Raw genomic sequence first — 13897 nt, forward strand, 5'->3', positions numbered from 1 at the left:
TGTGAACCTCTCCCGCCCTCATTTGGGAAACCTGAGTCACTCCCTTTAGGGTCACTCCCAAATGCCTTTCAAGAACCTCTGGAACTCACCCAGAAGTCTGCCTCCTTTGCAAGTTTCCTACGGTCAGAGAACTTACACTCCAACAGGTGTTGGTGTAGCCCTGGAGAACAATAACTGAACATGCGCTAGTTCCCTATTCCTCCTCAGGGATCCTGCGCACTGCCAGAGCTCTCTCATACCCCTGCAACCACTGATGTAAGTCATCCTCCTCCTTGCAGCTGGGCACCAAAACTCTGGGTATGTTAATGGTATCTTGAACACTGGACTCAATAATATTGTTGCCACCACTGGCATCCACTTGCTGTGCTTGTAAGTCCAGAACTTTCAAACTACGCTCTTGGACCAATTTACTATCCTGAAGAGCAAGATTTTCTCTGGCAAAGGCCCTTTCAGCCTCAGCCATCCTCTCCTCAGTCAGGGCTTTCTCACCCTCAGTTCTTCTCTCTACAGCCAGCTGGGATAGCTGTAGCCTCAGGTCCCTCTCAGCCGTCTGTTCTTGAGCTCTGCAGGGGACAGGGTGTGGGAAGTGACACTGCTCCAGGCAATAGACTCAGTAAGAGACTACCTATCCATGGGGTCGCCTCTTTCCACTGGAGCATGTGCTCAGTCATTTGTTCTGCTCCTCCTTCACAGGACCACTACCCTTTTAGGCCTCTGGTTTCGGATCCTCCATGTGGTACCAGGGAATTGATTCCTCTAAAAATGCAAATGGGTCCTCCTCCTCAAAGTCCTCCCCAGAATTCCCTGTTGCTGTTGCTTCCCTGTGTTTGAACTCAAATGCATGCAGGGCCAGCCTTGGGTCCAAGCTATCTGAACATCTCTTCACAGGCAGCTCCCTCTCCTTGCAGGGCCTCCTCAGCTCCATCCTACTGCAGGGTGACAGGCAGCTAATATCCACTTCCATTCTGCCTGCCAAGGTAAGTGCAACAACCAAACAGAGTCCCAAGTTGTTGAAGATAAGCAGGAGTACATTTGGAAAAATAACCAATTTAAGAGAACAGGAGAAAACACGTAATGGTCTTAGTGCAGAGTTGTAATGTACAATAAGTTACTATGACAGACAGAAGCCATCACTCTAGTCAGGGTAAGTCAGATACACACCAAGATAATCTGTGCTTACCCCCTGGTAGCTTGCCAAAAGAACAATTGATGGACAGAAAGCTGGACAATCTGGGCCTAAATCCATCATTGTTTTGCTCACTGTGCCATTCCAGTTTAAACCCAGCCATATGAAAATCAGTCTTAGCCCTGTTCCCCATGGGAACAGTCCAGCCCGAACTGCCAAGCCAAGTCCTCTGTGGACTGGAAACAAGCATCCTGGGACCGGTTTCGGGGTTTTATCCCTCATCAGCCAGGCTACCTTGACTCCAGTGGCATGGAGAGCACAGGAACCACGTCTGGGCATGCCCGGCCCACTTGGGGTAACAAATGCAAAAAAGAACAATTGATGGACAGAAAGCTGAACAATGTCAAGCATTCACCCCAGTACAGAGATCTCAGCCTAAATCCATTGTTTTTTTGCTCCCCATGCCATTCCAGTTTAAACCCAGCCATATGCAAATCAGTCTTGACCCTGCTCCCCATGGAAACAGTCCAGCCCGAATGATGGATTTAAACCAGATCTCTTGACTGGGGGAGAACGTTTCATTTATTCAGCATTCCGTCCAACATTTGTTGCTGCAGCACTTTTCGCCTTAAGTGGGATGGGTATGCCCAGACATGGGTCCCTTGCTTGCTGTGCTACTTAGATTAAAGCTAGCCTGGCTGATGAGGGGTGATATACCCCGAAACCTGTCCCAGGATGCTTGTTTCCGGTCCAGGGAGGACCAGGCTTGGCTGTTTGGGCTGGACTGTTCCCATGAGGAGCAGGGTCAAGACTGATTTGCCTATGTCTGGGTCCAAACTGGGGTGGCGTAGTAAGCAAAAGAACAATGGATTTTACCCAGATCTCTTGACTGGGGGAGAATGTTTGATTTATTCAGCATTCCGTTCATCATTTGTTGCTGCAGCACCGCCTGGGAGCTTGGCACAGAGCAGGCAGGCTTATCTAAAGAGGCAATGTGTGAAGTATTTGTGTAACACACACACACACAGTAACACAGTGGATACACCACAACACGTGATTCCATTCAGGCGTATAAAAATAGGTTGCTAAAATCAGAAGTCGAGATCTGAATTTTAAAGGAATGAATGCAAGATAGCGCCTAGGAGCAGGAAGCACTAAAAGGTTAATTGAGGTCGCAAGGGACCGCTACAAATTAAAAGTTCTGACCGACCGCGATGGAGTGCGGGCCCATGTGGACCTGTTGCACACAGTATCTTGGACCCTGGGGCGCTGTCTGCATGGGGAGGCTTTACATCGTCCTGTGTCAGTTTCAAGAAGCTGTGCGGCGAGGCTTGTCCAGTATCGGTTTCGAAAAATTGTGGGGCAAGACTTTGTGATGCGTTGGTTCCGAGAAGCTGTCAGCAGTGTGGCGAGGCTTTGCGTCATCGCCTCCGATGGATCTCTGGTGAGACTTTGTGTTGTCTGGTGTTGGTTCCCAGGAGCTGTCAGCTCTGCGGTGAGGCTTTGTTGGGCTTTGTGTTAGTTTTTGCAAAAATCAGCTGCAGAACCCACTTCCGGGGCCCAGAACTGGAGGGGCACCTCAGGCAATGGCAGGACTCACAGATAGCAGAGTCCAACGGCCACAGCAGAATTCCAGGAAGTCTTTTGTGCCCCTAAAACTTCAGAAGAACAGGAGGCAAGCTAAACAAGTCCTTGGAGATCACTTTTAATGGAAGGCACAGTTAAGTTCTCCTTCAGAAGAGTCAGAAATCAGCGGCAGCAGGGCAGCAAAGAGGTAGCAGTCCTTCCAGATAACCAGTCGAGCATGAAAAAACTTGAGGGGGCCCTCTTGCAAAGTGCTTTGACCTCCCCCACTCTCAAGACCGACTCATGAGCTTTCAGGCAAGCAGCCCGCTGCCCGTGCATAGTGACTGAGGGGGCTCCCTGAAGCTCAGGTGACCCCCCCATACCACTGGGGCTTTTGCTATGCCACTGCCTTCCTCCCATCTGCTCAGGAAGACCCATCAGAATGCAGATAAATGCAGATGGGTGTTCAATCACATCCAGCCCTTCCTGTGTTTGTGGCTCTCTAGAAGGAATGCACAAAGGGGAACGGTCAGCTAGCCCAGACATGTATTAAAGACAGGCTTTAAGGCACACAGAGCATTGAGAGCAGAGAAATGTCTACTTTCTAAAAGTGGTATATCTAAAATAGTAATGTTAAATCCAACTTTACTAGTAAAGAAGATTTATCATTACCATTCTAAAGATATGAAGCATGAAAAAGCTTCTCCTTTCTGATCAGGAATTGCAGCTTAAAGGTATTTGAATGTACTCCCAATGCTAGCCTATGAGAGGAGCAGGCCTCTTAGCAGTGAAAAATGAATTTAACTGTTTGTCACTACCAGGACATAAAAGACATAAAAGTACATGTCCTACCTTTAACTTAAATAGCACCCTGCCCTTTGGGTTACCAAGGGCCTTCCTTAGGAGTGAATAAAAGGGGAGTTTAAGGCTTGGTAAGTAGTTTTAAACGCCACGTTGAAGTTGCAGTAAACTGCACACACAGGTCCTGCAATGGCAGGTCTGAGACACGGTAAAGGGCCACCTATGTGAGCGGCTCAATCAGTGCTGCAGGCTCACTATTAGCTTTTAATTTACAGGCCCTGGGCACATGTAATGCGCTTTACTAGGGACCTATAAGTAAATTAAATATGCCAATTGGGTATGAGCCAATATTACAATGTTTAGGGGAGGGAGCACAAACACTTTAGCACTGTTCAGCAGTGGTAAAATATGCAGAGTCCTAAAGCCAGCAAAAGATGGTCAGAAAAAGAGGAGGAGGAAGGCAAAAAGTGTTGGGTGACCCTTCAGAGAAGGCCATTGCGGTGCAGTGAGGTAGACTGGATCGTAGTGGAGTGGATTGGGGTAGATTGGGGTGGGTAAATTGCTGTGGGGTAGACTGGATTGGAGTGTGTAGACTTGGGTAGATTGGAGCAGAGTGGGATAGATTTGAGTGAAGTGTGGTGGAGTGGGGTAGATTGGAGAAGAGTGGGGTAGACTTGAGTGGAGGGCGGTGGAGTTGGGTAGAATGGATCATAGTGGAGTGGGTCAGGGTAGATTGGAATGGGGTGGGATAAATTAGGGTGCAGTGGAGTGGAGTGGGGTGGGCGAATTGGGTTGGGGTAAATTGGAGTGGAGTGGGGTAGATGGGAGTGTGGTGAGGTAGATGGAAATGGGGTGGGGTAGAAAGGAGTGGGATGGGGTAGATTGAGTGGATCGGGGTAGACTGGAGTAGGTTGGGATAAATTGGGTGAGTAAATTGAGGTAGGGTAAATTGGAGTGGAGTGTGGTAGATGGGAGTAGGTTAGATGGGAGTGGGGTGGTGTAGATTGGAGTGGAGTGGGGTAGATGAGAGTGTGGTTGGGTAGATGGGAGGGAGAGTGGTGGGGATGATGGCAGTGGAGTGGGTAGATGGGAGTGGAGTGGGTTGGTTAGATTGGGGTGGGTAAATTGGGGTGGGTAGATTGGTGTGGAGTAGAGTTGAGTAAATGGGAGTGGTTTGGGGTAGAGGGGAGTGGGTTTGAGTAGATTAGAGTGGGGTGGGTAGATTGGAGTTGGTGGGGTGGGGTAGATTGGATTATAGTGGCGTGTACTAGGGTAGATTGGTGTAGGGTGAAATAGATTAGGGTGGGTTGGGGTGGATAAAATAGGATGAGGTTGATTGAAGTGCAGTGGAGTAGATGAGGGTGGGGTAGATGGGAGTGGGGTGGGGTAGATTGGATTAGGACAGAGTGGTGCAGATGGGAGTGTGGTGGGGCAGATTGGAGTGGGGTGAGGTGGGGTAGATTGGAGTGTGGAGGGGTAGATTGTAGTGGGCATGGGTATATTGTAGAGGGATGGGTAGATTGGATCGTGGTGAAGTGGACTGGGATAGATTGGTGTGGGGTGGGATAGATTGGGGTGGGTGGAATGGAATGGATAAAATGGGGTGGGGTCAATTGGAATGCAGTGGGGTAGATGGTAGAGGAGTGGGTTAGATCGGAGTGGGGTGGGGTAGATTGGAGTAGGATGGGGTGGTGTTGATGGAAGTGAGGTTGGGTAGTTTTGAGTGGGGTGAGGTGGGGTAGATTGTAATGGGGAGGGGTAGATTGTAGTGGGGTGGGGTAGATTGTAGTGGGAAGGGGTAGATTGTAGCAATTGAAGTGAAGTGGGGTGGGGTAGATTGGAGTGTGGTATATGGTGTGAACTGGAGGGCGTAGAGTGTAGTGGCGTGTCGTAAAATGTCTTAGAGTGAAGGGACGTAGAGTGGAGTAGAGTGTCGTGGAGTGGCATAGCATAGTGTGACGTAGTGTTGAGTATGCATGGTGTAGTAGCACAGCATCTCTACAGACAATATGTTTTCAGTTGAAATGACCATTACATTTGCACCAAAATACGGTTTTACTGCACAGAAATAATAATGTGTGTAAATGTCATCACCTAGTGTTTTGATGTTTTGTTTGTATTCAAATATGTTTCCACCATACTTCAGAATTACAAAAAAGCACTTCATTTGTACAAATTCTGATATATTCTGAAACATCTGCACAGTTAATTTTTTGTGCGTGCTAGAAAAATAAAACATCCTACACCCTCTTCTCTTACATGGATGCTAATGTCACATAAATTCTCTGACTTTGAAGTCAGAGGAAAAAAAGTAAACCCCAAACTCACTCGGAAGAGAGCTTGACATTTGACCTCTGCCACATTTGAATGCACAGCAGATGTGACAAGATAAGAACAAGATTTAAAGGCATGTTTACAGAAAGGGAGTTTGTATGTTTGCAGAAAGCGAATTTGTGGAAGAATACAGTAAACAAGGTTTGGGCAACGAGAGGGACAAACTCCAGCTGGACAGACTAAAGCAAATAAAGGCAGCAAATAGAAAGCCAGAAAATGTGAGTTACAAATCTCAAAGCCAATGATAAGCAACAGGTGGAATACATTTCAAGGTCAGATGTCTGAATGTCCCCAAGATGTCGTTAGCAAATCAGAGAGCTGCACTGTCTGGAAGGCTGTAACCTAAAAATGTCCACATATACAAGCATTGGCAATGCCAACAGGTCTGGCTTTACCTCATTAACCGCTGAGGCTTTCCCTACCCACCAATGCTAAGTCTTCGTTTTTTATGTTTGGTGCAGTTAGCATTTATGCCTTTCTAACTTTTTTCAACAAAAGATTTCCAGACCAAATATGAGTCTTCCTTTTTTGCACATGTTGGGAATTGTAATGATGCACAGGATTTTTAGATTTCAAAGAAAGGTGTGAGAAAAATAACTGAAATGTTGCAAAATGTGTGGATTTAAAAAAATATATATAAAAAGTACTGTGCAAGAAAATATGTGATTTTCTTTTGCCAGTGACAAGAAACGTCTCAAAACATTTGGAAACATCAAGATTTTTCTTTGTAATTGATGATGTGGGTAGGTGTGTTATTCTGGCCTGGGCATGCCGCACCCAGGAAGATCTAAGCCCAGACATTTCTGAACACTCGACTTGTAGGAGAGACATGGACAATGTTCCCTTTAATTATTTTCTTCAGTGAGCAGCAACAATATGTTGGTATTCACAATTTCTTCTATTGTGTACAGGATCAAGAGTAGTGATGACCCACTATGCAAATTATTGTGAGGGAGCTAATACATCTGACGGTTGGGTGGCCCATCGGCTAACAGATACATAAATAACACATGCTAAAACGTGAATACTCGTCTGATGCTTCTAAAATAGTCCTACCCCGGTGTACCTAACCTAAGTGCAGTGTGAGGTAATAGTAGGTGCTGGTTTCTATAGTATAGTATATACTAAGTTTAGTATGCCAAGAGTCCCTCTAGGTTCCAGTCGGCTCCATACTTTTAGAATGAGCGAGGTTGGAATCTATATCCGGGTCTCAAACTCTAACACCCCGTGAAGGGAGTCAGAACACTGTAAGCTGGATTCTCTACGAGCAGGGATGACAGCATCTGGTCAGTGCATCAGGCCGGGATCTGGTCTCCTCCAAACTTGCCGTGGCGAACCGTGCAATCAAGTTGTGCTGAGTAGTGCCGTGGTTTGCCATGGTAAGGGAAGGGAAGGTATATTTATACCTGGAAGGTGCTTAGGAATGCTAGCATTGACGTAAAGTCAGGCAGAGGAAGACGTTATGGATGAACCCCAAAGGAATAGTAGTTCATGCATAATAGATGAGGTCTTGGAGAAATCAATAATCCTAGCTAGGGAAAGTCCCGTTCGGCTTAAGGGTCTGGTTTTTAAGAACTCATTGTGACGTGGGATGGACGGATGTAGGTGACCATGCCTGTATTTGGTTAGCATGGCTAATGCCTAAATAAGGACTGGGATTCTATGCCTAAATAAGGGCAAAGCAAGGTGTGCCTATCTAAGGACATGATTCAGGGAAACCTATATACGGGTATCTAAATCGAAACACAACAGAGGTTGAAAAGGGTTAGCCAAAATGATTATTAAAAACAATTAGTGAAGGCATGCTTGGCAGAGGGTTGCAAAATTCCTTTATTTGCCAATTAGAAACAGAAACACTTGCCCATTGAAAGAAAATATTCACCCTCCCAAAATTGTGAATCACCCGAGAAGCGTAGTCCAAATTCCTGTCTGATTGGAACAAAAATCAAGCAGAGTGGAGACTGTAGTCAAGCGTGGGTGGAGGTGGGTCTCCTCTCAAATTTTACTTTCTGGTCCTAGCTGCACTCCTAGCAATCCCTACCTGTTTGGGGAAGATATAGAATAACAGAGTATTGGTTGCTTTGGTCTCAGCATTTATGAGTTGTTCACCTTGGCTTATAAGAGGGCATCTCAGTTGCACGTGTGCATGTATGACTTAGCAAAAACCTCCATGTAAAATTCTACAGCAGCTCTGAAGCAACCATGTCATTAGGTGTACAGGGCACTTAATGGATGTCATTGACACCTTCATGACAACATCACACAAGTGCTTGAGAAACTTCTAACACACTTCACCTTTTTAGTGCCTGGAGAAAGGTAGCCCGTAGCGAAAGAATCTCCACCACAAAAATAAACCCAATGGATCCTTGCACCAACAATCTTTTTCCAGTGTTTGAGGCAAGTCTCATAGGGAATCCCATTTGTTTGGGGAACCCCATCTGTTTGGGTCACACAGATATTGATAGTGAGTATCTAATTATAATAAAATATTCACAACAGGCAGTTCCCTTATTTGTTCCAGAAGTACTCCAGTGAAGCCAGGAAACTTGACTACCTTTGTATATATGTTTGTATAATTATGCGATACCAATGAAAACAAATGAAGTCAATTACACATTATTCAAAGTAACCCCACTAGTTTAAACTCCATGGGGAAGATTTATGTTCCCTGGAGCATCCCTGCAAATCAGCAGGGATGCGCCAGGGAAGATGCATCACGCAAGTTTGCCCTTGCGCCACCGCAGATGCGCCGCATTTATAATGTGGTGCATCGTGGCGCAAGGACAAGCAGATGCGTGACGCATCTGCCGGCGTAAGGTTGGCGCAGTGCTGAAGTTGTGTCGCAAGCGCGACGCAACTCCAGCACTGTTCCAACCTGCCCTATCCCTAACATGGTGTGTAACGCCTTACGCCTGCTAGAAGGATTTGATGCACCAGTGTCGGAAAAGTGACTGCATGAAATCTTGAAGATTTTACTGCGTCACTTTTCCAAGGCTTTTTCCGACGTAACGCCCACCCTGCATACATTAAACCTGTTGCGGGTTTAATGTGGCGCAGGGCTTTACAACATGACGCATCTCCCTAGATGCATCACGTTGTAAATCTGTCGCAGCATGGTGCTAGCTTTGCGCCGCCGCTGCGTCACAAAAGTGAAGCAACAGTGGCGCAAAAGTGGCACACGGGGCTTGTAAATCTGCCCCCAAATTTGTACCACAGTAGAGACATTCTGCCATGAGAAACTTTGTCAAGATTGCATGTTGCAGTGACTTTACACAGATAACAAGCCTGATAATTATCAGGAGGCCATATCAATGGGGATTTACCTCACTGCTCAATTTTAGGCCCTTTGATCCTGTATTTTGTGGTTAAATAATGTTTTCAAACAATTAAATGTGGAAAAACACTATGAGCTAAAACATGTATTCAGATAGCCAGAAAGTTATATGATATTTTATACCATTTTTGAGGAAGGGAACCATTCAGGGCTTCTTATCTTGTGAGCAATGGTCTCTCCCCACATTCAAACACTCTGACTACCATGGTGAAATATCCACCGCTTTTTGACAGATGTCTTGTATCCACCAAACTAAATCAGGCCCTAAGTTTCAACAAATGATGCGACATAAAGCAAATGAAATATTAAGGCGTTATAGGCCTCATTACATAAAAAATTGCATTCTCATTGGAATTGTTATAGTACCTGGGAGTAATGTCCAGGGCAGAACGATAGTAAAGAAAATGAGAGGAAAATTCCTTATATTTCCATTTCTCCAACCCTCCAAGGAACTGGCTGGAAAAATATCTAAACTGCCCTAATAGAGGACGCTCACGCCCCTTCCCCTATGGGAGACGGAGTCTATAAGGACCTGCTGCCTGATAGGGGTCTTGTGAGATCAGCTAGTGGTCTGACAAACATCACCTAAGATTGCTACAGCAAATGCTGGTGTAATCCTGGGTCATGTATCCCCTACCTTTGTTGGCTTTACACTGTAGGCTCTGCATTTGGAGTGGACCGAAAAACTGGAAGGGGGTTATTTACATGGGTGGACACCGATTAGGATCTAGCTCTTCCCGCTCATCCCCGTACTGGTGGAGTCAGGTGGAGATTCCCGCCTGCACGTTTTCTCCATCATCTAGAGCTTTCCACCATCCCCATAGGATTGTCTTTGACAGGGATTTCCACCAGGTGGTACCACTCATTCCACAATGATGATCTACAATTTTTTATAATTGTGCTTATACTGACGAATATTTTTTGTTTTTTTGTTTAAAGAAAACTCACAACATACAGTTATATCATTTATGGAGCAGATTTGTTGTGGTAGGTGCAACCCTTATTTTGGAGTAAGCGCTTCTGGTGTGTGCGCTCTTCTTGCAACTGGGAGCGCGTATGGTCTCAAGTGAGTCAACCCTTGTGTGCAGGAGTGAAATTCCATTGCGAGTCTCATGCATTGCATATATATTTTGATTGATGGAAATGTTTCTTGAGCTGTAACCCTAACCTACCCTGTCAATGCGTTTTTCTTACAGAGCTGTGTTTGCACCAGCGTGCTTGTCCCACGTGTTGATTACGAAAAGGTGAGGTAAAGCTGCTCTACACATTTCCCCTCTCCCGTGACGGTGGCTGTCACTTAACATGAGTGAATGCCTGCTCATCTCTAGAGTGTTAGGTCATGCATACTTTTCTGTGGAGGAACTTAACATCCTAAAGATTGCCTTTCAAAACACAGCTGCTCTGCACTTGTTAGCCCCTGAACATTCAGCTCTCGATTTCTCTGGTGCTATCTGCCAGCTTGTACAGTAATCTGAAAGTGGGGGGAAATTATCACACACTAATAGTATGCTACACAAATGAATTTTTTTTGGTTAACAACTTGAAAAAACACTCAAGCAGATAACTACCTTCGTTCTCAAGACATATTGGTGCAACAATTTGAAAAATGTTATAAAATGTCGGGATCAGTTTTCTTATTTAATTCGAAATATTCTGGTCTCCCTTGCTTTAAAAATATGGCATTTCCTGATGATCTGCAAGCCAGGTAGATTTTAAAATCAAATTATAATTGCAAACCTATACCATCTTTTTTTAGGTCTCGCATAGGCAGCGCATGCGCTGTCTTGCAAGACGTGCTGCATCTACCGTATTAGCTTTCAGCACGCCCAAACATTTTGATTTATTCATTCATGTGCCTTTCAAAAATTTTTGTTTTTGTTGGTGAATAGTGTACATTTGACCCTCTGTTTGCTGTTTTCGTCACGCCCTGAAGACTGGCCCTGTTACATGGGTCATTCCATTATCGGCCATATGTTACTTTCGGTGCACTACTTTTTCTTTTGCCTGGGCTTGTTTGCCTCTCACAAGCGCTTTTTCGGCCAGAGGCTATGTTGTTTTTCATCCTATAACATTTTTGGTTTCATTAGTTCAAATGCCCAAACCATAAATAACATACTTACTTAATGGAAGTGTAGTTTATGAAGACGGCAGTAGGATCAACCTGTTTACATCATGATTATTTAGATACGATTAAAGAGGTAAACATGCTGTTATTGCCCCGTTTTATAAAAATGGAAGCAGCTTTAAAGTGCGCACCTTCAACTTTTGATGCTTTCTTTTGGGTTGCAATTATTGGTGAAATAGAACCAATATCAAGGGATGTCTCCCGTGCTCTCCAAACGCAGCATGAAATGTGAGGTCACTTAACAATATATCCTGCAAGTGGACAGTGCAATACCACCTCAGCATCAGTGCAGCACCACTTCAGCACCAGTCAGCATCACTCAGCACCACTTAAGCAACACCACTGCAGCATCACCTGAGCATCACTCAGCAGCACCTAAGCACCACCACAACACCAGAACAGCATCACTCAGCCCCAGTGCAGCACCACTCCAGCCCCAGTGCAGGACCGCCTCAGCACCAGCGCAACACCACCTCTGCACCAGTGCAGCACTTACCTCAACATCAGTGCAGCATCACCACCTCAGCGTCAGCGCAGCACCTCCACACCATTACTCAGCGACACCACAGTATCACTCATCATCACCTCAGCATCAGTGCAGCATCTCCTTAGCATCACTCAACATCACCACAGTCCCACCTCAGTATCAGTACAGCACCACCTCAGCCCCAGCACAGGACCATCTCAGCACCAGCACCAGTGCACCACCACCACACCACACCACTTCAGCATCAATACAGCACCACACCTACACAAGTTAAGCACTACCTCAGCATCAGTGCAGCATCACAACCTCAGCATCAGCGCAGCACCAGCACAGCATTACTCAGCAACACTACAGCATCACTCATCACAAACTCAGCACCAGTGCAGTATCCCCTCAGCATCACTCAACACCACCAAAGCACCACCTCAGCTTCAGCACAGCACCACCTCTGCATCAATGCACCACCATCGGCACAGCACCTACTTAGCACCAGCGCAACCCACCTCTACATCAGCACAGCATCCTCCCAGCAGAGCACTACCTCAGCAGCAACTCAACACCAATGCAGCATTAGTGCAGCACCACCTCAGCACCAATGAAACATCATCTCAGCACCTGCGCAGCACCAACTGAGCACCAGCACAACATCAGCTGAGCACCACCAAAGCATCACTCAGCTTCACCTCAGCATCACTTAGCAACATCTCAGTATCACTCAGCACCACCTGAGTACCAGTGAAGCACCACCTGAGCACCAGTGCAGCACCACCTCAGTATCAGCATCAGCACCACCTGAGCGCCACCACAGCACTACCTCAGCTCCAGCGTAGCACCACCTCAACATCAGCACGCCACCATCTCAGCACAGCACCACCTCCGCATCAATTCACTACAACCAGCATTGCTCAACCTCAGCACCAGCACAGCCGCACCTCATTAGCAACTCAGCACCAATGCAGCACCACTTCATCATCAGTGCAGCATCACCTCAATATCAGCATAGCATCCCTTAGGCACAGCACCAAGTGAGCATCACTCAGCACCACCTGAGCATCAGCCCAGCACTGCCTGTGCACAAGGGCAGCACCATCACAGCATCACTCAGCACCACCGCATTAGTCAGCACCACTTCAGCATCAGCACAGCCCCACCTGAGTGCCACCACAGCACCACCTGAGCATCAGCACAGCACAATCTCAGCATCAGCACTACCTCCTAATCACTGCACTACCACCAGTGCAGCACTAACTCAGCATCAGCACAGCACAACCTCAGCACCAGTGCAGCACCACCTACCTCAACATCAGCACAGCACCATCTCAGCATAGACACAGCGCCACCTCCTCATCAGTGCACCACAAGCACAGCCCCACCTCAACACCAGTGCAGCCACACCTTAGCAGCAACTCAGCACCAATGCAACACCACTTCAGCATTAGTGCAGCACCAAATGAGCATCAGCGCAAAATCACCTCAGCACAGCACCAACTCAGCATCGCTCAGCAACACCTGAGCACCAGCACCATGGCAAGACTCAGCATCACCACAGCATGATTCAGCACCACCAAAGCATGTTTCAGCACCACCACAGCATCACTTAGCACTACCTCAGCATCACTCAGCACCACCTCAGCATCAGCACAGCACCACCTGAGCACCACCTCAGCATCAGCACAGCACCACCTGAGCACCACCATGTCAGCATCTGCACAGCACCAACTCATCAGTGCAGCACCACCAGTGCAGCACTAACTCAGAATCAGCACAGCACCAGTGCAGCACCACCTCAACATCACCACAGCACCATCTCAGCATGAGCACAGCACCAACTCTGCATCAGTGCACCACCACCAGGAAAGGCCCACCTCAGCAGGAACTTAGCACCAATACAGTACGACTTCAGCATCAGCGTAGCACCACCTCAGCATCAGTGCAGCAACACCTCAACACTGCACCAACTCACTATCGCTCAGCACCACCTACGCACCAGCGCAGCACCATCAACTCAGCATTACTCAGCACCACCACAGCATCATTCAGCACCAGCAAAGCATCACTCAACACCACCACAACAGCACCTCACCATCTGTACAGCAACACCTCTGCATTAGTACACCACCACCA

The 13897-nt window shown here is 46.8% G+C and overlaps 1 protein-coding gene and 1 long non-coding RNA gene across 2 annotated transcripts in view; one reads left to right on the forward strand and one right to left on the reverse strand.

Annotated features, from left to right (window-relative positions):
• LOC146796325 (uncharacterized) overlaps positions 1-13897 on the reverse strand; it is a 213774-nt gene that overhangs the window by 160526 nt on the left and 39351 nt on the right. The window lies entirely within an intron of this gene.
• Positions 1-13897, forward strand: part of LOC146796326 (palmitoleoyl-protein carboxylesterase notum2-like) — an 81184-nt gene that overhangs the window by 42177 nt on the left and 25110 nt on the right. Inside the window, exon 12 of the mRNA XM_085628851.1 lies at positions 10358-10405. Within this exon, the coding sequence (XP_085484977.1) occupies positions 10358-10405 (48 nt within the window). The remainder of the gene's footprint in view (positions 1-10357; positions 10406-13897) is intronic.

Source organism: Triturus cristatus, chromosome 10, assembly GCF_964204655.1.
Source record: "Triturus cristatus chromosome 10, aTriCri1.1, whole genome shotgun sequence".
Taxonomy (NCBI): domain Eukaryota; kingdom Metazoa; phylum Chordata; class Amphibia; order Caudata; family Salamandridae; genus Triturus; species Triturus cristatus.